This window comes from Sciurus carolinensis, chromosome 2, assembly GCF_902686445.1.
Source record: "Sciurus carolinensis chromosome 2, mSciCar1.2, whole genome shotgun sequence".
NCBI lineage: Eukaryota > Metazoa > Chordata > Mammalia > Rodentia > Sciuridae > Sciurus > Sciurus carolinensis.
Window position 1 is genome coordinate 178,226,904 of NC_062214.1, and position 23,733 is coordinate 178,250,636.

Consider the following 23,733-nt stretch of genomic DNA (forward strand, 5'->3'; position numbering starts at 1 on the left):
TACAAAGAGGTGTACAGCATGTTGCCCACTCCTCAGCAACACTGGCTCGTCACAAACACCACAAAAGAGCTGAAAAAAGCCAAACCTTAGGAAGCTCAAACTTTATGGCCTGGACTTCATAATGTGCCAGGCATCGCTTGGTAGGAAGTGTTGTGGATTGCAATAAAATGTGGAAAGATAGGAAGCACTAAAGGTAAAGACAAAGAGAAAAGTACATGATTCTAAGTGATTTTTATAGTGGACACTTAGCTCAAGTAAACAAATAAATTGCTAAATGACAAGAAACTGGCATATGAGCTATGTTTCTCAAGCCAAATGCTTTGGAATAAAGGAACATCAGTGGAATAAATAGGCAACCAAACTGCAATCAGATATAGATTAGCTGGATGCTGGCTGGTCTACAATGCGCAGCAAAGACTTACTTGCCATATCACATAAGGGATGAAACACAACTTCCTGAAGGTGACATTAAATAGTCAACAATCATGGAGCAATTAATGTTAGTTCCTCATAATGTATCTCTCTACTCTTCCTAAAAACTCATACTGCAAAACCAATTTAGAATTAATCTCAAGGATTTTGTTCTAGATTAATCATCCAGCAGACAGTTCTAGTGGAGATGTGGTAATGCCAGGAATCTGTATAAAAGTCGACAAATATGATGGCCAACGTGTACTTAGACCTTCTACACTTGCACAAACACAAAGGAAACGGTGCATATGATGAGAATACAAATGCTTTACTGATCTCCATTATGCGGAAATCAGCACATTTCATGCTTAGTAAGTTAGCAAACAATATTGGTGATCTAGGGATATTATGATTGGTGTGGTTTTCATTCCATTCATGGCACTGATGGCATGATTTAAATAAACCCTTAGGCAGAAGTTCCCAGAACAGTGTGATTTGAATTTAAATGGATACAATCAGGCCACTGGTTCTGTTGTATGCTGAAGACTTTCCAGATTTGGCTCTCAGGGACCGTTAATAAACACCCTTTGCTCACTGTATTAGGGAAAGATGGTTAAGAGTATAGGTGCGGTCAGTTCAGTTAGAAAATGTGTTTTGAACACTTGCAATATGCCAGCCAACACATGATGCCCATCGTCAAAGAACTTACTATTGAGTGAAGTGTTTTGTAATTAAAATACAGTAATCATATTTACAACATCTATATATAATATACCAAATAAACTGCTTTCTGGAAGTTTTCTATGTGCTGTCAAAGGTTCTGATTCTGAACAGAATACTGACTGAAAAAATTAAGAAATGTAATCTATGATAATATCAAAATAATAACAAACACTAAATCAAGTTTCTTATTACATAACTTTTTCTATATGCTAGACCTCTGCCTAATAGTTATAAAATGCACTGCAAATATTAAATGGTGATGATTTACTTTGATCTGACCTTCCTAAGACCTACCTGGATTGTGAATTTTACTCCATGGCTCCTCACCCACGTCCTGGAAAATGAGAATTAGTTCCCATGACGCTATCAGCCAAAGGTGAGTAATTACTTTGGTAAAAGACACTGTTGTTTTTGTTAAGTCAATCAGACATGTGTAAAGTTATGGTGTGGTGATGAAGGTGGCTTAAGCATCAGTTACCACATTAGAAAATCTGATAGGTCTCAAATGTATTGCCTGCACGTGTGTATAGACCAAAGATTCCTCACACATTCGGGCTTTCACCACCAGGGCTACTGACTCAGAAGATTCTGACTTATTCTCCAGTTTTATGCCTACTCTGTTTCTACTTTGCTTGTCATCACTAAAAAGAGCAATAAATACTAAATATTTAAGGGTAATGAACACTGAGCTTGAAAGTACTTGTGTGAACACTGTATGGGAAAGTTCTCCTATAGCTGCTCTGTGGTACCATGTCTGTGATTGTATATCCCACTGAGAAACATAAAAGAGTCCCAGGGGGCAAAATTAAGGGTAGAGAACATCTGACCTCAATCATGGGCGTCAGTATAAGAAAAGCATAGCACATGGCCCACGATTCAAAGCAGTGATCTTGAGGTAACAGCAGACAGATGGCAGCTGTTAAGTTGGACATCTGGATCTCAGTGACTCCAGAACTAGATTGTTCTCACATGAGATCTAAGAGAAGCTCAGCCCATCTTCAGTTACGGTTCCGAGAATTTGAATCTAGTCTTCATCTAGTACCCAACAAATGATAAATTCTTACACACAGCATCTTTTTTTCCTGGACAGTGCAGATTACCCAAAAGCAAAACACTGAAACCAGAGGGATCATCTTGGGGATGTATGCCCACATCTGACCCATCCTTCTCCTTCAGTGTTTACCCTCAAAGTGAATCAAGGACAGTGTACGGTCTTGGCTCTTTTACTTATATTATTGGCTACTACCTAAAAATATACAACTTTTAGATGCTTATTATTTTTAAGTTCAATTTAATTTATTTTTCTTAAAAGAGCAATGAACAGTGAAATGTTGAGGGGTAATGAAAGTTTAGCATATTCAAGTCTAGTATCAATTTCAAATTATTCAAATTTACTATATGACTATTGTAATTGGTAACTAGGAGTTACAAAGTATATGCATATTCAAGTATATATATGTTCAGCTAATCAACTGTATCAAATGAAGAAATATTTAAATTCTTAAAAATTACAAGGTTAAGACTGGCAATATATACCAAAGCCTATTTTAGCCAATTAAACAAGATTTAGCACACATTAGGCTTTATACTTGATGAATGAAAATGAATAGAAATAATGAATTGAATTAATGGAAATAATGATTTCTTGGGTGGAGGCTCTTAAGTGCTAAGGAAACTCAAAAATGTATGTATGCAAATGTTGGCATAGCTCCCTGTTCAAAAGCGAAAAGATTTTCCAGAGTAGATAGCTGCAAGTGTAATAAAATGCATTTGTATGTTCATGTAGGCTGTTTTAAAAAGAAATGATCTACATAACCACTTGGTACAAATTCCAAACCATAAAATAATTGGAGACAAATGTCTTTGTGAAATTAAATGTAGTTTGAGGGGTTATGCTCTTTGCTTGATTTATTTGGTTTTGTTGTTTATGCAAGACTTGTACATTTCAGTTCTTTTATTGTTACAATTGGCCAGAAGGGTAGAGAGTCGTTAGCAGATTCTGAATGGGACCTATCACATTGTAGTTACTCAACAAATAAGGATTCTTCTAGAAAAAAAAAAAAATTCTCTCATGTATGATACAGTGAAATATTTAAACGAATTGCCAGAAACTGAGAAAAGTTCTTGTAAAGATTTTGTTATTTTAGAACTGGGGAGTTCTGTATAGATTTCATTTAGTCATTCCTAAGCAATAAGGGCAGAAGGAAGCAATTTAACTTCAAACCAATATTTCAGGTTATCAGTAATATTTAAAAGGGGGTACAACATGTAAGACAAAACCTAGGACAAATTATATATGGCTATTGCTTATCAATCTTTCAGGGACAAAGAGAGGGAAGGATATAATAAATTCCTGACAGTGAGGAAGAGCTGTACGAGACTTAACTGTCTAAAAGTCATCAAACCAAAATGTGTCTTAAAATGACAATGTCAAAGTCTGTAAATGTTACTTTGAAACACAGTAGATGACTGTGAGTCACTGGTATAGAGAGGGAATACTGAAACACATGTACAATGATAATTCAGAACAAATATTCCCAATCAGGTTGCTCCCAAGTTTCAGGGAGTGAGAGAAAGCAGGATTACAACTCAACCCTGTAGATAATCACATTCTCAATCAGATAGGGCTTCTGCCCTTCAAACTAGAGAGAAGAGCTATACTACAGGTCCTAGTTTAATAGGTTGCCCTAATGATAATCCTAATGAATGGACAAAGTTTTGATTAGTAAAAAATCTGTCAGGAGGAGCAGGTGGGGAAGTAGTCTCTAATAGTAAATTAGGTGTCTTTGGAAGTTGCTTTAAGTTCTTCACTCGGGTGAATCTCAGGACTGCCAACTACATGTTGAATGCCTAGGGAAATATACAATATTGAAAATAAAATTTAAAAGGGTACTCCTGTACATCACCTGGAAAAGAAGCCATTTTGTTCTGCTTTGTTTTGGGTATACATCAACAGTCAAATGGAGGCTAAAGGTCAAAGCATGTTCTTGAACTTTAGCATGCATCAGAATCACCTGGAGGATTTGTTGCCCCACAGATTGCTGGCTCCAAACCTGAACTAGAATCAGATTTCACCAGAAATATGACTTCACAGGGCACATCAAGTTCAACGGGACTTCTTACGGTGCTACCTCCAGGACCCTGCCTCAGATAAAGGATGGAGCGAGAGGGACTGGAGATGGCCAGAGAATATGTAGCTCTAACCTGGTTCCCAAGTGCTGCCACTGCTGTTGGTTTTGGGAACCAGTACTTTAAGGAATACCACACAAAAGGATATGCATCTTCCTCACAAAAGTATGATTTGCCCTCAGTGGAATCTAATCAGTAGGTTTACATGCAGTTAAAATTTAAAAATGAGCAATGACCACCACTGTTAATTTGGAACAGTCAAACCAACCTCACAAAAGACTTCTCCAATGGAAAAAATGGGAAACTCTTTCCACGGTACACACTGGCTTTATTGGCTGTGGTCTTAGTTAAAGCACAGAATGAACCTTGGCCAGCAGCATGAGGTCTCTCAAGCCTGCAGCTGTTGGGAGGAGGCTGCTCTGCCAGTGACTGGGCAGGAAGTGCCTCGTTAGAACTGATGCATCTATTTTACTTAGCCCAGGAGAAAAAAGTCGGGGGGTGCAAAAATCCCTAGATTTCTCCAAACTTCTTTTAACACCCACCCTCCCAAAGCCACCTTGTTAGAAGGCTTTGCTACCAGGACCACTTTATTTCTGGTAATTGACAGCTTGAAGTTCATTATCATGGGAAGGTTTTAAAATGCTAAGTCATAAATCAAGCCTTGTATCTTCACTCACAGTGGGATTAATGATAGCATAAATAAAAGGGAAACCCAAATGACAGACAATCACAGGGCACCCAGACGAAAAATTATTTGAAAGAAGGCCACTTTACATCCAGATCCAGACTGATGGCAAGAACTCTAGAAAGAATGTTAAGGATCAATGCAACTTTGATCAGAAATATGACTTTATAGTCACATCAAGTTCAACAGGGCTTTTCACAATGCTACCTTTCCAGGACTCTGCCTCAGATAAAGAATGGAGTGCTACTGAAAATTTTTTTCCTTTCCAATGAACAGTTTAAAATGTGTATTCTTGAAGGCGACCCAGCTTCCTGTGTTCATATCATTTTACGGAACTCCTGCCATCTTCCATTCCCTTATCCCGCTAAGTGCTCAGCAACAATAGAGAAACAAAATCTAAACTACCATTACCACTACCCTAGGGATAGTACTGAATGGAGTTATGCAGGATGATCTGATAATAGCTGGCTTCAAGAGAGAAAAAAATAAAAAGCTTGTACAGGGGATGATTTAAAAAATGTAGATTTTAAATTCTATGTGCAACTGTTTACGTTTTGGGAATTGTTCCTTTGGCTATAAGGTAAAGAAGGTAACATAAATACATTCTCTGGTATATGAAGTATATATAAATACCATATTAAAAATAGCTGTGAGCTGGGTGCATTGGTGCCCACCTATAATCCTAGAAGCTCCCAAGGCTCAGGCAGGAGGATCACAAGTTCAAAAACCAGCCTCAGCAACTTAGCGAGGCCCTAAGCAACTTAGCAAGACCCTGTTTAAACAAACAAACAAACAAATAAATAAATAAATAAATAAATGGGCTGGGGATGTGGCTCAGTGGTTAAGCATCTCTAGGTTCAATCCCTGGTACCCCCCCCCCAAAAAAAAAAAGTTGTGATAGCTGCATCTCATCATCATACAATGATGAATAATGACCTTGTTTTACTGAGAAACTTTCACACCTGGTTAACAGAAAAGCCCACATCTTGAGAAAAATAACATTAGCGTTTCATGTTTCAACCTCACCAACACTTTATGGTTGCCACTGTCCTCATGTCTTGAAGTCAAGACAGGACAAAGGAGTGCGACTCTAGTTCACAGTCCTAAAGGATGTGAAGTTGCTTCCAAAGTTCTCAGAGTAGAAGATTGGCTACTAGGAAAGGAAACTGAGACACTGGGAGGGAGGAAATGTTTCCAGTAGAAATACAGTATTCCAAGGACAAAGAGAGCCACACTCTCTTGAAGTTTTCACATTGCTGGCTAAGTGGCTTGGGCTTTTAAAAGCCATTTGACCCCTTGTGGCTTCAAATGACTCACAAGTACACCTGACTCAAGTGAAAAATTTGTAAGAAAAAACAAAAGGAAGCTGTAATTTAATGGAAAACTTGATACTATAAAAATTACTTGCCCCGCCCCTTTTTGAAGCAAGTATTATTTAAAAATATTCAATCAGAATTTAAAGGAGACCATCAATTAGTGACTAAGGAACACATAATATGAGCCTACTTTCCTTCAGAGTATTTTCTTATTTTTAAATTGTTACATTTGAACTGTTGGTACCTTAGAATCCATTAACTTTGTTTAAAAAAATCATAACTGCTTTATGCCAGTATTCTGATATTTTATTATCAGTGAAATATACAGCTAAGATGACATGGTGTTCTAATATCTAAGGATAAATGGTAACTTTTGTTTTTATTTAAATAATGCCAGTCAAAATGTTTTACTGAAAGAATAAAAAATGAGAGGTGTCATGACATGGAGATACGTGGAGAGATGACAGACAACAGACGGCATGACAGTCTAGCATCTGCCAGTTTGAGAAAAACAGAACATCCATTCTAGGAAATGGCAATTGTGCAACTTCAACCTTTTAAAACACAGTAAGTTCCTTTCAGGAGTACAGGTGATAAATGTTACATGGCTCTATTTTGACTATAGTAGCATCCATGTTTTTCATGTTCCCACTTCAAAAAAGTAGGCTGTACATGATGAAATGTGGAGGTCATCAGATCATACACTGCTTTCACTGTCCTCCTGTAGACAACTAATGTACTGCCATGTTTAGAAATCCAGTATTTTATTACAGAGAGAAAGATGGGCAAATTTGCATTCATAATTTCCAAAGGGCTTTGAAACGAAGTCAAAGCCAAGCTACACTAAGGAAGGAAAGATACCTTGCCATAGATGTATTCCTAGGGTTTCAAACCTAAGAGGAGCCAGAGATGTGGGACATAAAAATTGGTATTCTCTGGAAGGAAATGCAGATTCTACTAACCTCAGATGGTCTGTCCCCTCAGTGTGGAGTGGACAGTTACTAGACATCAGAGGGCAATGGCAGAGGCTGCTTTGGTGGAGTACTAAGAGTGACTTGTGCCAGACTTGGATTTAGGCAGGATGTGGACACATGCAGCCAGAGCAGGAGAAGTGAAGATGGGGCGGATCAGGTGAGAATGTGAGGGTTGGACTGGTTTCACCAGAGCAGAGTAGATGGGTGTACTTGATTACTAATCTACTGATCGAGAGCAAGGGCAACTTCTTTGAAATGTATTTGGGAGTTGGAATCTAAAGTTCGGCTTCTCATGGTAAGCATTTTTCCTAGCCTTAAATTAGATGTGTTATATTTTGTACAGAAATGAAACTAAATGAAAGCTTTCATGGTTTAGATTTCTTTTCTCAAATGGGAAGAAGCTGATATGTTTCTATTGCTAAACATTTAAGAATTTAAAAGTTGAAAGATGTAACTATTTTTGTATCACACTTTGGTGCGTGAAATGCCTTTATATACAAACTCTCCAATTTCCTTTCCAACTTACGGTTCATGGTTAAGTTTTGATCCAAGAAAACCAGATGCTTTCGTGAGAACTGCTTCCTCATTTGAAGGCCATGAAAATCCCAAATTTTCTGTTTTGTTTGTTTAAAATTGAGGGAAAATACTGGAACAGTTTGGGGAAGGGGGTGTAAGAAGCTTTGCAAAGAAATAACTTACTCAATGATCATTCACATTCTTGCTACCAGGTGACGTGAAGCTGTGTTTATAATAAGCACAAATCCTGAGTAAAATAATTTGAGGTATTTATCCCTTCCTAAAAAACGACTTGCTAAGTAAACATGCCATGTTGCTATATATAAGAATTTGGTCCCATTTAAAATACTTTGTTATTTTTCATCTGAAAAATTCAATATAGATTAAATAAAGGAACTGCAACAATCACTATGACTCTAAATATAATCTGCATACCACTGAACCAAGATTAAAAATAAAAAAAATGTATCTACCATAGTTGGAATTGAGAAAAATAGACTTAACTGTTCTCTTAGGTAAATAGGCTTTTTGACATGAAACCTTTAAATCTAGATGCTATGTGCACTATTTTATCAAGCTACAGATTTTATCTCTTTATTGGTAAAAATATGTAAACTATAACAATAAGAAGAAAAGTTGGTGGTTCTGGGAAACTGGGTGCATAAAGTGTTATATAACCAACTGGTTTTCAACCTTCAAGTCAGACACTAGTCAAGGAAATAATACAACCTTAGCCAATGGGAAAAACATCAAGCCAGATTTCTCCCAGCTGTGTTTCTTCCCCTCTGTGGCCTTCAGCAACTTCAATGGAAGTTTAGTGTGTTTAGGGAGAAAGACGGCCAGAAGAATCAAAATTATTAAACCAAAAAGGTCAATCTTCAAATTAAGTCTTGGACCAGGATCATTGCAGAATAAGGTTTATCCCTTCCAACGTCCCAGTGCTACAAGCAATATGGCTGACTAGCTACACCTCAAATGGGGCCGATATCACACGTAATTGAGACTGCACTGCCAAAGGAGTGAGTAAAGGAAAAACAGTTGCTGGCTTTGAAATGTACAAATCAAGCTATTAGTGTTTCCTTAGCATTCCTTTTGATTTCCAACTCAAGCTTATGGTAACTGCAAGAGATAGGAAAAATCCTCAGAGGAGACCGGTCCTTGGATTTAATTCCATATAAACAGAGGGCCAAGGAATTTTGACAAAATTGTTGCTCACAAAAAGTTGACTTTCCTTTGAAGTTCTTGTGTGATCCACATTTAAAGTCAGACACCTTCATTCATCCAGCAGTAGCACAGGGCATTCAATAACATGATATAATGGCCTTATTTGTTTTTCAGATTTAAAAAGGGCTTTAAAGACAAGATTCTTCTCTATTCTGTTATAAAATCACCAGCTAACATGTTTTCAAGGATTTTCCAAGTGAATAATCTGGGTTCCTTTAAACTTTCAGGTTTAACTAACTGGACGGTTGTTTTTTGTTGTTGTTGTTGTTCTTTTCAATGACCACAGACGCACAGATCAGTTCCTTTTGTTGCTTTTAACCAAATGGGTGGCATGATGTCCCCCTACTAATACATAAAGGAAAAAACTGTTTAAGCTTTATCCTTGGAATTCATACAAAATTTGTTAATTTTATTCCTTATTTTCTTTACCGAGAGTCATTTAGGCCCAAGGAGATAGAATATTATGGAGTTGCAAAACATCATTTGAGACATTATAATAATTTCTCAATACCTTAAAATTACCCTAGAATGATACAGGTTACATGGAATACCAGGACTGTGATATGATCTTCACAGAACTTCTCCAGTTAAAACCTCAAAATGCACATTAACAACCCTGTTAAGTTCTGAGGTTAGATAAAACAAAATCAAACCTATTTAATGTCTTATTTTTTTTTTAACTGGCCTAAACACATCACCCTTTTTTCTCATGTAGCTCATAATATCAAACACACTTTTGAACATATCCACTTGTTTTTCTATTTCTTCTAGCATGACTAGCATATATTAGGAACTCAAAAAGAGGGTTTTAGAATGAATAAATGATAAATTTATGCTGTATTCGCAGAGGCTAAGAAGTTTGTGTTATTTAATTTTTGGATATTCAACATCTTCATTTCTATAATAAGAATTGCATTCAAGTTCATGGAAAGAGAGTGCTAACTCTGTACTCAGCTACAGTAAGTTAGGAAAACATGTTTAGTGGAAATAGAAGTTTTATAAAATGTGAGAAATCTAGTAAGCAACTACATTTTAACAAACACAAAAATGTAACACACATTACAAAGGAATTGCTTTATTGTCCTTGCCTCTGTGCAGAATCTTTCCACCATGACCCACTAGGAATCAGTTCCTAGATATTTGTCATTATTTAGCATTTAAATATAAATCTTTCTACACTGGTAGATCAGTTTGTAAAGGGGATAAGTTCTTGTAAACACTTCAATGTTGAGAAAAGTTGGGACATGAAAAGCAGATAAGATAGTACCAAATTATATGAAAACTCTTCCAGAAGGAACCTTATAGGTACAGAAATTTGGTATTGAGATTCTGATCATAGTAAACAAAAGATGGTCCAGGATATGACTGGAGTGATCACAGTGGGATATTTGACCACAAAAGACAAATAAATAAATTGCGCTATGAATTCTTTACAGCGCTCTACAATTCAGTATCATTTATAAATTCTTTATTGCTATTAAAAATGGATGATTGGAAATAAATTTAAGATACTACATGTAGTAATAGACTGCTGAGATGATGGATATAACAATCTTAAGCATTTATAAAGTGGACTGTCCAATATGATATATGCTTATCTCCATGACATGTTATAACACATGATAATTTATTAGGGAGAAAGCATTAAGAAAAAAAATCAATTGTATATAAATGCTCCCTGAATCTAAAGTGCTGGCAACTTTTGCCTCAAAAGAAGTGCATTTTCTTCCTTTGTAGTCAGAAATTTTAGAAAGGCATCAATTATAAATCCCAATTTTGGTCAGGAAATTGTGACTTACCACACATTAAAAAGGAAAATGTGAAGAGAAAAATATCACTTTTTCTGCTAGTATAAGTTGCCAGCAAGTTAGCTGCACGTCTGTAATTGCTTATTATTATTTGGATTGATTAAAATCATTCGCAAAGACTATTTGTATTATTGTTTTAGTTGATATCTGGCAATACAAAAGAGCCAAAGCCACAGGTCTGTCTGTTGGACAACCTGGGCCAAAACAGCAAGGATAGATATGCTATTATTTGTAAAACACTCCAAGTAGAGTTACTAATTACATTTTGCTTTTTTTACTCTCATATTCCTCCTTCTTGGATTGTGAACTTGTTCCATTCATTGGTAAACTTGTGGCATCTTCCTTCATTAAAGCTGAATCTGGAGCAACGGTTCTTTTGGTAAATTCTGGCAAGGTTAAAGGAAAGAGAAAAACAAACCAATGTGAATATGAAACCAGGGCTAAAAAGTTGATTTTGTAGAAGGTACTTAATTAATCATGGTATTCAATCTAGTTTTCTGTAATTAAACTTTATATGCAAGAGTAGACCTTTAACAAAATCAGTTATATATTTTCAAAAACATGTATCTGCATGATTTATAAACTTCAGTTTTTCATTTTTGAGTATCTGAGAGTGGGAAATGTGTGCTTTGTTAGAATACAATGATTTTAAACACACACACACTGAATTCAAGAGAAATCTTAAGGGGTTCTATTTTATAGAATCCTCTTTGTTATCTGCTTTGTCTACTAAGAGGAGACCTGGAATCTAGATTTACTGTTTTTCTACTATGTCTTACTGCTCTTCTGGGTTCTAAATGCCTGTATGCAACTTTGATATGAAACCTTTCCTCCTGATCTCTATTCTTGATGCCTGTTCACCCCTTACTCTCCTCCACCTTAGAAATTTATATACCCATCCACCCAGGTTCTCAAATGCTGGTTCCTTTCTTCCTTTATCCTGCATAATATGTCTATCCAATTTTAATTCTGATAATCGTACTACCTATCAAATTCACCTAAGTCCTGCTTTATCCCATCTCCGTTACTATCATCCCAGCGTAGGCCACCATTTTCTTTCTCCCTCTTTTAATCTTGCTCCTTTACTATCCTTTCTCCACAATCCAATCAGAATTTTCTTTTTCAAAAGCAAACCAGGTCATGTCATTCTCTGCATAACCTCCTCACCCTTGCCCCTTAGTGCCTTCCAGTGAACTTAAAACATCCAAACATCTAACTAGGGTTGCATCCCCTCAGTTTTACTGGTTGCTCCATCTCCAGCAGACCACTTTCCTTTCTTTGGGTCTTTGAATTTTCCACTCCTGGTATCAGAATGACTCTTCCCACCCAATATCAACTTAGCTCATTTTTCTTGAAGTTCAGAAAGGCATCCCCTGATCATACATCAAAAGTAGTGGTTGTGTTCCAAGGAACTTACATCATTTTACCTTATAGCACCAACTGCCATTTAAAATTATTTGCTCATTACTTCACTATTGGTTTCTCCATGAGATGAGATGAACTTGTCTGTACTGTTTGTTAATGTCTTTTCCAGAACCAAACACAGAGCCTGTGCACAAGGCTCAATATATATTGGTTGATCACGTGAATATACTTAGGGGATTTTTAAGAATAGTAGATTAGAAATTTTTTAGCTGCTTTCTAGAGGAAGCCTAGAAAGTACCCTGTCAAATCACAATAATCAGAATTCAGTTATTTAAAAATATCTAGCATTTAATTTGTCAGTGAAAAATATCTGAAATGTAGATTTTTCTTAACCTTATCAGTACCTCCATCTTTTCTCATTTGTTCTTTTTAGATATATATCACAGTAGAGTGTATTTTGACATATTACACATACATGGCAGTACCTCCATCTGTATTGCCATAAATCATTGGCATTTACATCATAAGTTTGAGAACAGATTACTTAAGAAGTATATACTCACAGTTAGCCAGGTGGACCCTGAACTATAATATGAAATGAAAATAGCATACTATTTTTTTTCTGTGGATAAATTATTTTTTGTCCAAGGAACTTAAACTCCTACTAATGGCACCTCAAAACACAAATTGAGAAGCTAACTTTTCTTTTTATAGCAATGTAAACTGAGGTAAGGAAGTGAAATTTTTAAAGCAACTTCACTGATTTGCTTTTCTAAATCTTAAATTAACATAAAATGTATGATTTACTTATAACGTCAATCATTCTTAGATAACATTTTTGCCCCATGAAAAATCACAGTTCTTTCTTTTGGGGTCTATTTATTTTAATAAATTTAGTTTTTAAAATAGTTTTAGACTTACAGAAAATTTGCAATCTACATTTATTTTTAAAATTTGGTTTGGAGACACTAATTCCAAAGAGATTAAGCATCTTAGTCTCAAAGGAATGGAGATTTCTAGAGGTCATCAGATTGCTACAGATCTTCTTCAAGTTTAGACTGGTTCCAGCCCCGAGAGTAAAGGACCTGTTCTGGAGTTGTGCTCCCTTAGTCTAAAAGGAGCTATACATGGAGACTAGTGGTCAGTCACTACTTATAAAAAATAAAAATGACAGTTTCAAAAGCTGACATTATGAGCCTCTCTTACTAAGCCCCCACTGTCTACAGGCTAAAGGTAATGGAATCCAAGTCTTCTAAAAGTGTGTCCTGACTCACCGCCATAACTTCTAGCCAGCCAGGATAAATTTGGTAGTGATCACGGCTTTAAATAATGGATTTCTGTGTTCCTATTTCCAATGGTAATATAAACTTACAATTTATACATTTCTTCCCTTCTTCCTGGCAGAAGGAATCTACCTTTTCATGAATTGACCTGAACTACACAAAGCTGACATAAATTACTTCTTAAAACAAACTTTCATTAATGCTGGATCATTTCAGAGACCACAAATTATGCAGTATTTTCCCATTTCCTTTGTTTTTTCCATGGTCAGTGATTCTATGCTTTAGTTTGGTCACAGTTTGACAGGGCACCTCAGTCAGCAGAATGAATGCCTCAGAGTCCAGAGCACAGACAAAAGGGCCTGGTCCAGGACAATTCCAACCTAAGGAAGGAGGTGCCTATTTAGTGCACCAAGAACATCTGCTTAAGGACCTTCAGTGCCTATTTGCCAGAGCTCTGCATAGGTTCAAAAGGCTGGTCCAAAGCGGTGCTTCTTATTTCATGTTGAACTTAAGAAAATCAGACATTTGTTGTCCAGACATAAAACCCAGTGTTTTTTTTTAGTATCATTTATCTTCATAAGATGTTTTTAGTCAAAGTGTACATATTCACATCTAATAGTACCAAAGTACATAGAAAAACAGGAGTCTCTCCCCGTCACTGCTAATCTTACAGTTCTCAGAGTCAACCACAGTGAACTCTTTTAGGTTTATTTTCTACATTTGCTTCATTTTTGCAAAAAAAAAAAAAAAAAAAAAAAAAAAAAGCCTTGATTGCTATTTTCTGATTTATCATTTTTAGACATTATCCACACCTACCCACTGCTCCTCACCCATCCTCCCAATATAGCCACATTTAAACTTTTAGTTATGTCAATACTGAATGTTTATATTTTTATGAATATGTAAATAAATATGGCTCACACAAACCTAATAGGTATACATGCTGCGACAATGTTTCTTATTCATTTTTCTCCCTATACTTATTAACTGACTCATGTTTTGATTTTATTTTTTAGTTGCTTTTTTTCTGTGACTACCTTAATTGTTTCTAACACCTCAATTCGATTTTTGTGCCTTTTTGTAGGTTTTCTTTTTTCTAAGCGCTCAACTGTATCAGATAATTTTCAGTTCTTTATTTCCTAAATATATTCTAAATGGAATCTCTTCTTTTTTCTTTCAGTATGGAAGAATTCAAGAACATGAGTGTCCAGATTAAAGGGCCCAGCCAAAAAGTACCTATAAGAATGAATATAACAAGACAATACTGAGGCACAGCATTGCAAGCTCCTTAAACTTAAAGAGAACAGTTCCTACAAGTTCCCAGGGCCTGAAGTGGGGAGGGAGTTGAGGCTACAGGAGGGCCAGAAAAGATCATTTACAAATAATGGGAGTCAAATACATATGTTTTTTCAACACCATCATTGAATTTTGGAAGATAACTGTAGTTTTCAACTGGAATTTCATAGCCAGCTAGTATTAATAAGTATAAAGAGAAGAAACCTATTTTTGGAAATACGGAGACTAAAAACATTCACCTCCCCTTCTCTGATGTGCTCTCACAAAATAAAGGGGTGAAACAAGAAAGAGGAAGCCATGGGATCTGGGAAGCACAGGCATCACACTCAGGATGACATTTGTGTGGCAGCTACTTGTTGGGTGAGCCCTTTACCCTGGCTGCTCCTGGTCTTCTGCTGCTTTCTTTGTTCTCTCATTCTAGACTTTCATTGATCATGTATTGTCTCTCTTGAAATTATTTTCTAAAAAATTTTTCTACTGTCCTCCTTTTATTTCTTTCACTTTCTTTGTGGTTTTCTTGATTTTTATTTTCCACATTTCCAGTTTTTTGTTTGTTTGTTTGTTGGTCTTCATGGCAATCATTTAAAATTCTGAGATTTCTTTCCTGTATGGTCCTTTTTCATAATACATTGCTTTTATTTTTAATGGACCTAATATTTTCTCTGATCTCTTCAAGGCTACCTCCTCTGTATTATCTTTTGCTATAGATTCCATTTTTCTCTGTTGGTCTTGACATTTCGTTCTTTTATTTTTATTTTTATTTTTTTTTATTTTAATATAATAAATGTAAATTTCTTTTAATAAATGAAAAGCTACTCAGGAAAAAAAAAAGTCAAGAAACCAAACTGACAAATGTGCAAGTCACAGGCAAGCAAGACAGAAGGTTTAAAAGTCAAAGAATCCCACCAAACCTGAACAGTGTCTGTTGTCGTTCCCCAGCAGTAGAACTTGTAGTAAAAGTGACTTAGAAAGTAACTTGTTACTTGATGGAAAATTCTTCATTTCATTCTTCTCGTTTTTATTTTTTAGTTGTAGACACAATACCTTTATTTATTTACTTTTATGTGGTGCTGAGGATTGAACTCAAAGACTCATGTGTGCTAGGCAAGTGCTCTACTACTGAGTTACAACCACAGCCCTTGACATTTCTTTTTACTTCAGGAGGTTTATAGGGAGATTAAAGAGAAGTTATAGGACAATTTCTATAACTAAGTTAAATTTGTGCTTCAAAAACAGAAATATTCAAGGTGATCCTAATTTTCCCTACAGTTAATTATTAAAAACAAAAAATTCAAGGTTCATCAAAGCAAATAAGAATAAACTTGATTTCTAGAAATAAATTAATTCAATCAGTTAATAATAATTAATAATAAGGTGGCTGTGACTCAATTTTGAAGATTGATTTTAAAAATATGGTGACAGGAGTAGAAGAAAAATCAAAACAGACTTGTCAACAAAAGAAGACTGAGACATAAGACAGAATTAGTCATAACATAATTAAATGATTCATTAAGTGAGTCAACTTTTTAAGTTAATTTTTTTCAGTCAGATTTGACAGTATAAACTGCAGTAAATATTTTCTCATTCAAATTATGTTCTCAGTGATAGTTTTTCCTTTTCTTATTTAGTTTTATTTCCTTTTGAACCAGTAGATTTTATATTGACACCTATGGCTGCCTGTGAGGAATATATCTTAATTAGAAAAATGACCAAAGCTGGCCAAAAAAGGTTTAGAGAAGACAGTTAAATACAGTTTCTTTCTTTGCCATTTATAAAATACTTCTGTGGAGGTGCCTTTCTAGGGGCCTTATCAAAGTCACAGTAGTAAAATGAAACAATGACCTCCATGTTCACATCATGGTGCTGTTTATCTCCAGGCTCTTGAATGTCTCAATGGATGAGATTCTCTGATGAGTGTCCTTACTTCTTACTCTCCTCTTCCATGTTTAATTGTATTAAACAGACCTGGGGGAAGTTTTCCATTGCTTAATATGAAAGATAAAAATTCTCACCTATCAGATTCTGAGGTACCATTTCTAACAGGAGATACAATCCATATTGAAAACTGGCTGCCAGATTAGAATAGCGGTGGGTTTATGAAGATATAAAATCACTTGGTAAAATGAGTAGGACAGGAATGAGAAAATGCTTAGCTTTTGGAATAAAATAATCATGATATAATGAAAACCAAACCATTTATCAGAAACTGATAAATATTTATTTAATGAATCCATGAATATAAATCAGCAAAAATGAGAGTTATCACCTTTGGATTTGACCTACTTCTTGTGACTTATTTTGGTACATTATTTTATAACTATCTAGCCCACTTAAAATGACAGAATTATCAGATTTAATGCACAACATTCCAGGCCCATGGTAAACTAAACAACTAAATTATTATGTAAATAAGAATCCGTTAAATAATATTGAAATCCCAATAGTTTAGATAAAAGTGGACTATAGCCATTCATCTAATATTACTGAATATTAATTGGTCTTTTACTGTGTGCCAAGTACAATGTACAGTGCTGAACAGTGATGAACAAAATAGGCACTGCTCCTATCTTCATTGAGTTCACTCTTTGGTGGAGGAAAGAAACAGTAAACAAAAGTCACTCAAACAACAAGGGATTATACAGTTATTATTCTGAGAAATATTTTAAAGGAAAATTGTGGCATGTGGTGGTGCTTACAACAGAAATCACCTTCAAAACTGTAAGCTCCAATACCTTCTTTAAGAACATTTCACATAGGCTGAAAGTTGAAGAAAAGAGAAGGGGAGGAGGTATAGACGGTGGGAGATGGCATTCTGGGTTAGTGGACCCATACCTTGCTCAAGTTACTGATGACAGTTTAATAGCATTCACTGGGTATTCACAGAGTGAATTCTAGTGCATAATGGCACTTTTAGTCTTTTTGTACAGTATCACATATTTCTGAACAGTTATATGCAAAAATCTTCCTCTTGGTGATTTGAATTTTATTTTAAAAATAAACTTCTTTTACTCACTCAATTTATAGTTATTAGCAATCTCCAAACAAAAAAATTTTGCTTAATTAACATTTTTTTCTTGGGTAATTTGACTTTTCTGAGAAGGTAAGATCTAAAAAAGGGATTACATAATTTTTTTTTTTTTTTTAGCAAATTGGGTAACATTATAAAGGTACCTGGGGGGATTATTTGTATGATTCATGATAAAATTTCCTCAAACTTAGAACATGAATATTACAATCATGTACTAGCTTTAAACTTTAATTTTCCCATGAGTTGCATTTCCTTAAATCCAATTTAAGAACTGGTACAGGACTTTATTACTTACGGTTCAAGTGTGAAAATCGTGGACTAGACAGGAAGTGACTGTGATCCTGCCAAGAGGATGAGTGAACTAACCCATGAGCATGGGAATCTTCAGCAAAGGTTCTGTCATCCTAAGAAAGAAAGCAGGGCATTTCAGTTCAATTATTACAAACTATAAGGACCAAGGCTCAAATGTATTGAAACTGCGACAGAATCTTAATATGCAAACTACATTACATGTCAACAGTTTATTATAATCTTTGGAAAAAATAAAATATATATTAAAGAAAATATATTTAAGTAAAGAAATCACTCATTCCCATTGCAGCATGACATATTTTTTTCCAATATTTTTTTATCTCCATGAATAGGATTTATAAACATAGTTATAAAATTGTGTTATTTACATTTACTCTATAAACATTTTGGAAGTCATATTATCCTAACCTTCAGCTTAATGGTTACTCATATGCTATCTGGTGGAGGTGACAAGTTTTGCTCAGCCATTAATTTTACTTGGCATTTAGGTGGCTTCTAGTGTCTTACTCCTATAAATAACACTGTGAGAAATATCTTTAAATATACAACCTTTTCCATATTTAGATCTATTCCTTATGACAAATTCTTAGGTGGAAACACTGTGTCAATAAAAATAATTTTATGTTTTTAAATACATTTAGCTGCATTGCCTTCCATTATGATTAATCTTACATACTCAGCAATAGTTTAAGACATTGTTTAAACAAAAATGAGCATACAAAAGGTCTCTCTTTTCATGTGTTGTATGAATGTGTCCTTTTACCCAATCTTAGCTGAAAATGATGATTACAATTTTAATTGTTTACTAATTAAACTGATTAAAATGGGTGATTTAATATACAAGAATAAAGAGTAAAATAGCAGTTTTCTCATGAATGTTTTCTAATTATTTATTATACTTCTTTTTTCTTTTATTCATTCATTTAACAATAATTTATTGGGTACCTATTATGTACTGAACAAAGAACAAATAAGATATTAGGCTTGCAAGAGAGAAAGGCATTAGAAAAACAAACTACACAAAATATGATATTATTAAAAGCTATGATAAGTTCTATAAGAACAAGAAATAACAGAAAGATTCCAATTTAGATTTGAGATTCAAGGAGATCCTCTGTGAGGTGATAATGACGGCATTATTTCAATGCTGGGTATGAAATCGGTGAATCCCCTAGGTGGAAGCTTGTGGGTAGGGAGTCAGGGAGTGGATGTCACAGACTATGTGAATACTAATGTGAAAAAGAGTTGGTATGTTTGAAGAACAGAAGGAAGACCTCATGGATTAGACATACTGAGCCTGAAGAGGGAGGTGGTTATGGTAGGTTCAGAAGTGGGTAAAGGCCATGTTTTTAAGATTTGGGACTTTTTTCTTCAATACAATCAGAAGGCAGTCAAGAGTTTTAAAAACTAGAATACCAAGCTTTGCATTACAGTTTTCAAAGATTTCTTTAGCCTACATGTGGAGAACATATTGAAGTGGGCAAGTTGTTGAGGTGGGAATATCAGTTAAAAGACTGTGAATGAACATAACTGTGAGGTCTGGGAAAAGGGAGGGATCAAGAATTTTGCTAAATGGATGAAATTGGAGAATATCATGCTAAGTGAGATAAGCCAATCTCAAAAATCCAAAAGACAAATGATCTCACTGATAAGTGGATGATGACACATAATGGGGGGTGGGAGGGGGGCAAGAATGGAGGAAGGAGGGACTGTATCAAGGGAAAAAAGGGGTGGGAAGGGTGGAGGGGAAGGAAAAAATAACAGTGAATCAAATCTCATTACCCTATGTAAATGTATGATTACGCAAATGGTGTGCTGTTACTCCATGTACAAACAGAAACAACATGTATCCCATTTGTTTACAATAAAAATAAATAAATAAAAAAAAAGAATTTTGCTAAAGATTACATATGGAGCAGCTGATGGTGAGGTGGTCCCAAAAGATTCCCCAAAACACAAACCCCACCTAGTAAGGCTTCATGTAGCATGATTATCTGATGAATTAGGTGTCGTTCTCTACACCAACTACCAACTTCACATCTTAATTTTTTGTTACCAAAGAAAGGCAAAAAGAAGAAGTATATACACATTTGTAAAAGGGCAATTTATTTTGAGCAAAAAAAGGCATGGATATAATCCTCAGATGGTTGAAGATCTTAGTCTTTATGTTCTAAGGAGTTTAGTTCTACATAAGATGCAGACCCACAGGTTTTCAACCATATGATTTTTTTTTTTTTTAAAGTGCTCATTCATTTTGGGGACTTCATTAGAAATAGGAGCTGCTCACTGCAGGATTCCTGGGAAGGAAAGGGCATACATTGTGTCTCAAGTATACTACAACAACCAGTTCAGAATGAGCTGGCATGGGAAAATTAGAGTCAGGCAAGCTAACTATAGTGTGGTGGTTCAGATGTTAATACTAAAGGCCTGGGTGAAGTTGGAAAATGCATACAGGGAAAGGAGGGTGTTGGGCTCAACCAATGCTGGAGAACTCCACTGAATCATGGTTTAGTTTGTAAGTATAAAAACAAGTGTTAGTGAATGGTTTCCTACTAAAAGATGCTTTGGTGATAATGGCATCATAAGAGAAAAGAAAGACAAAAGAAAGCAAACACTGACACCAGAACTGGAGAAAGACAATGAAAGACAAGAAGTGGTAGGGGTGCAGACTGGGCATTTTCCTGGAGTAGATCCTGCCATGATGACCTCAATGGTGTCCCCGGGAGGAAGGATGAAGATAATTAAATAATACTCATTTTCCTCAATGGTTTGATTCTAAAATTTAAAACAAAATCAACTGGCATTAAAACACAGGTTAGATCTTTTCTATTTAAAAAATATTTTTAATGATAAAACTAGCTTCTGGGCATATGATGGTTAAAATATGGAATAGACATATTTCTGTCTTAGCCAATTTGGAAAATACAATAAAACATTTAGAAGAAAATAAATAGCCCAACGAATTAGCTTATTAACCTAATTTAAGAATACCTTTTTGTCTAAAAATATCTTTTTCTACAGAGGTCACCATTTGTTCACTATTTTGTTTCCTGCTCTTTGTCTCTCTCTCACTGAACACAGGTGCCCTACATGCTAAGCTACAGTCCCAGTCCCTCCTACTATTTGTAAACAGCACTACATGAAAAATTTTTAATTGTCATCAGCACAGTTATATCAGAGTTTATTTTATAAATCTTCTACTGTCATAAACTTAAGGTTGATTTCAGCTTTTTTTTTTCCTACTATAAATAATCATTTGATAAACATCTTGGTACAAAAAGCTTAGTTCAAATTTTATTTATTTAAAATAGCTTCCCAGAAGTGGGATTTCTGGATAACACATCTTAAGGCTGTTTATTTATATTCATTTCATCTAAATTGTCATATATAAAGGTAAAGTGAATTGTAACAGTCCCTATTTATACTTTTAAAGTCATTGGTATTTCTATTAATACACCCTTTTCATTCCTAAAATTAGCCATTTGTATATTCTTTCTATTCGGTTTATCTAGAGTTTTTATTTTTTTTTAAATCAATTTGTCTCAAGGAAACCATTTTTGGTTTAATTTATTTTTTCTACTTATCTGCTTTTTACTTCATTGATTTCTGTTCTTTAGTCTTTCCTTGTTGTTACATACTTTGTGTGTTATTTGCTCTTTGTTTTATAGTTTCTTATAAAGGAACTTTAAATTAGTGACTTGAGATTTTTCTTCTTTTGTAGTATACATCTGATGCTACCAGATTCCCTCTGATCACTTTTTAGTTGTTCCCCATAGATTTTCACAAGTTGTGTCTTTATTTTTATATAGTTAAATATTTATAAATTTCCATTGGCTTTTCTTTTTTTTACCTATCCTTGGGTTATTTAGAAATAAGCTGTGTAATTTCTGGATATTTGGGAATATCCTAGATATCTTTCAATTTCTGGTTTTATTCCCATGTAGAAAAACAATGTATCACTTCGATCATCTTAAATTTATTGAATTTTCATCACTCAGAATTTAGTCTTATCTTAGTGTTCAATATGTACTTGAAAAATATTGTAATTAGCTCCTCTGTGGGGGAGACTATCCTATAAATGTTGGTTTGGTGTAGTTGGTTGAGAGTGTTATTTAAGTCTTCTATATTGGAACTGATATTCTTCTAACTATTTTGTTAATGATTGAAAGAAGAATACTGAAATTTCCAACTACAATTACAGATTAGTCTATTTTTCTTTATGGCTTTACCCTTCTTTGCTTCAAATACTTTGATACTCTGGTAATAGGTGAATACTCATTTAGAGCTGTTATCCATTCCTTTTACAATGTTTGATTTATTCATCATCCAACTATTCACATTTTTTTTTTCATACAGGGAAAATGAGGAGGTTTAATTTTAATATATCTTTGAGTCCTAACATTTTACATCTTCAAAGGCCTGTCAGAAACCCCCATATTACCTTGAAATAGAACCAGAGAAATTAACATTGAAATATATTTACTAATCTCTTTGAACAATCAATATGCCAGAATATGAAAAAATACTTTCATCTCCTCCAATTCTATATTGATATTTAATCTGTGGAATTTCTAAAGAAGTAAATTTTAGAAGGTGATTATAATCTTTTTAAATCTTGCCTGTTGTTGAATCAAATTCTTAAAAGTAAAAAATATTTATTAAAAGGATGATTCTTTGCAATTTTAATAACCCCAGGTTTTGCTTTTACCAATTCTTATATTCTCAGTACAAGGACCTATTTTTATTGCTGTCTTAAGTCTCAAGAAGGTAGTTAGCCAGGATTTTCTGAAAAAATTCCATTGGATGAAGGAACTTGCATTTTCTAATATTTTCACTGGGCTTCTTCCACTTCTCTTTCATAACCCACATTGTAATTGGTTTCTTAAACTCTGTTCCAACCTGACTACATTTCTTTGCTAAACTGATATCTAATGATTAATATTTAATGATGCCCACCAAGTATTTTTCTCTCAGGAATACTGTAAGTTCAAAGTTTGTAAGATAAATGATACATTTAATTTTTGAATTTTAGTTTATACAATCCTTTCCCTGGAGAGAAAGAAAAAACACATATGCATTTCTGAACCAGTGGCAGAAATGTTTTCTTGAATTTGTCTCTCATCAAACAATTTACCATCTTTCCATTTCTGCTCACTATGAAGTCCCAATATTCCATCAGTGCTTAAGAAAGTTTACATTCTTCCTCAATAAACTTTATTCCTACTTGAAAGTTCAATCTTGGCAGATGGTTTCCTTAAAATCTGCTCTTAGTATCTCATTCTGCATATTTGCTAACTTAGATTTTAATCTCCACAAGGGTGAGGCTTTGATTAACTTCATCTTTCCATCACATATGATCATTTCTTTTTTGAACTGTATTTTTCTTTTTATTTGATCTAATAGGTTATACATGACAATAGAATGCATTTTGACACATCATACATAAATGGAATATAACTTCTCATTCTTTTGGTTGTACAAGATATAGAATTACACCAATCATGAAATCATATATGCACATAGAGTAATAAGGTCTGATTCATTCTACTATAAATTTGTCAATGTCTTCAAGATTTTCCATTTTATTGGAGTATAAATTTTCAAAATAGTTTCTGATTAGCTTCTGTATTTCAGCAGTGGCCATTGTGATATTTCCTTTTTCA

The 23,733-nt window shown here is 34.5% G+C and overlaps 1 protein-coding gene across 7 annotated transcripts in view; it reads right to left on the reverse strand.

Moving 5' to 3' along the window:
- Positions 1 to 9,510: 9,510 nt before the first annotated feature.
- The window catches only part of Cep128 (centrosomal protein 128), a 418,908-nt gene continuing 404,685 nt past the window's right edge, over positions 9,511 to 23,733 (reverse strand). For all 7 annotated transcript variants that reach the window (XM_047541495.1, XM_047541492.1, XM_047541498.1 and 4 more), the window contains 2 exons: positions 18,054 to 18,162; positions 9,511 to 11,172 (listed from right to left, as the gene is read on the reverse strand). In XM_047541495.1, coding sequence (XP_047397451.1) covers positions 11,045 to 11,172; positions 18,054 to 18,162 — 237 coding nt within the window. In that variant the 3' untranslated portion in view covers positions 9,511 to 11,044. The remainder of the gene's footprint in view (positions 11,173 to 18,053; positions 18,163 to 23,733) is intronic.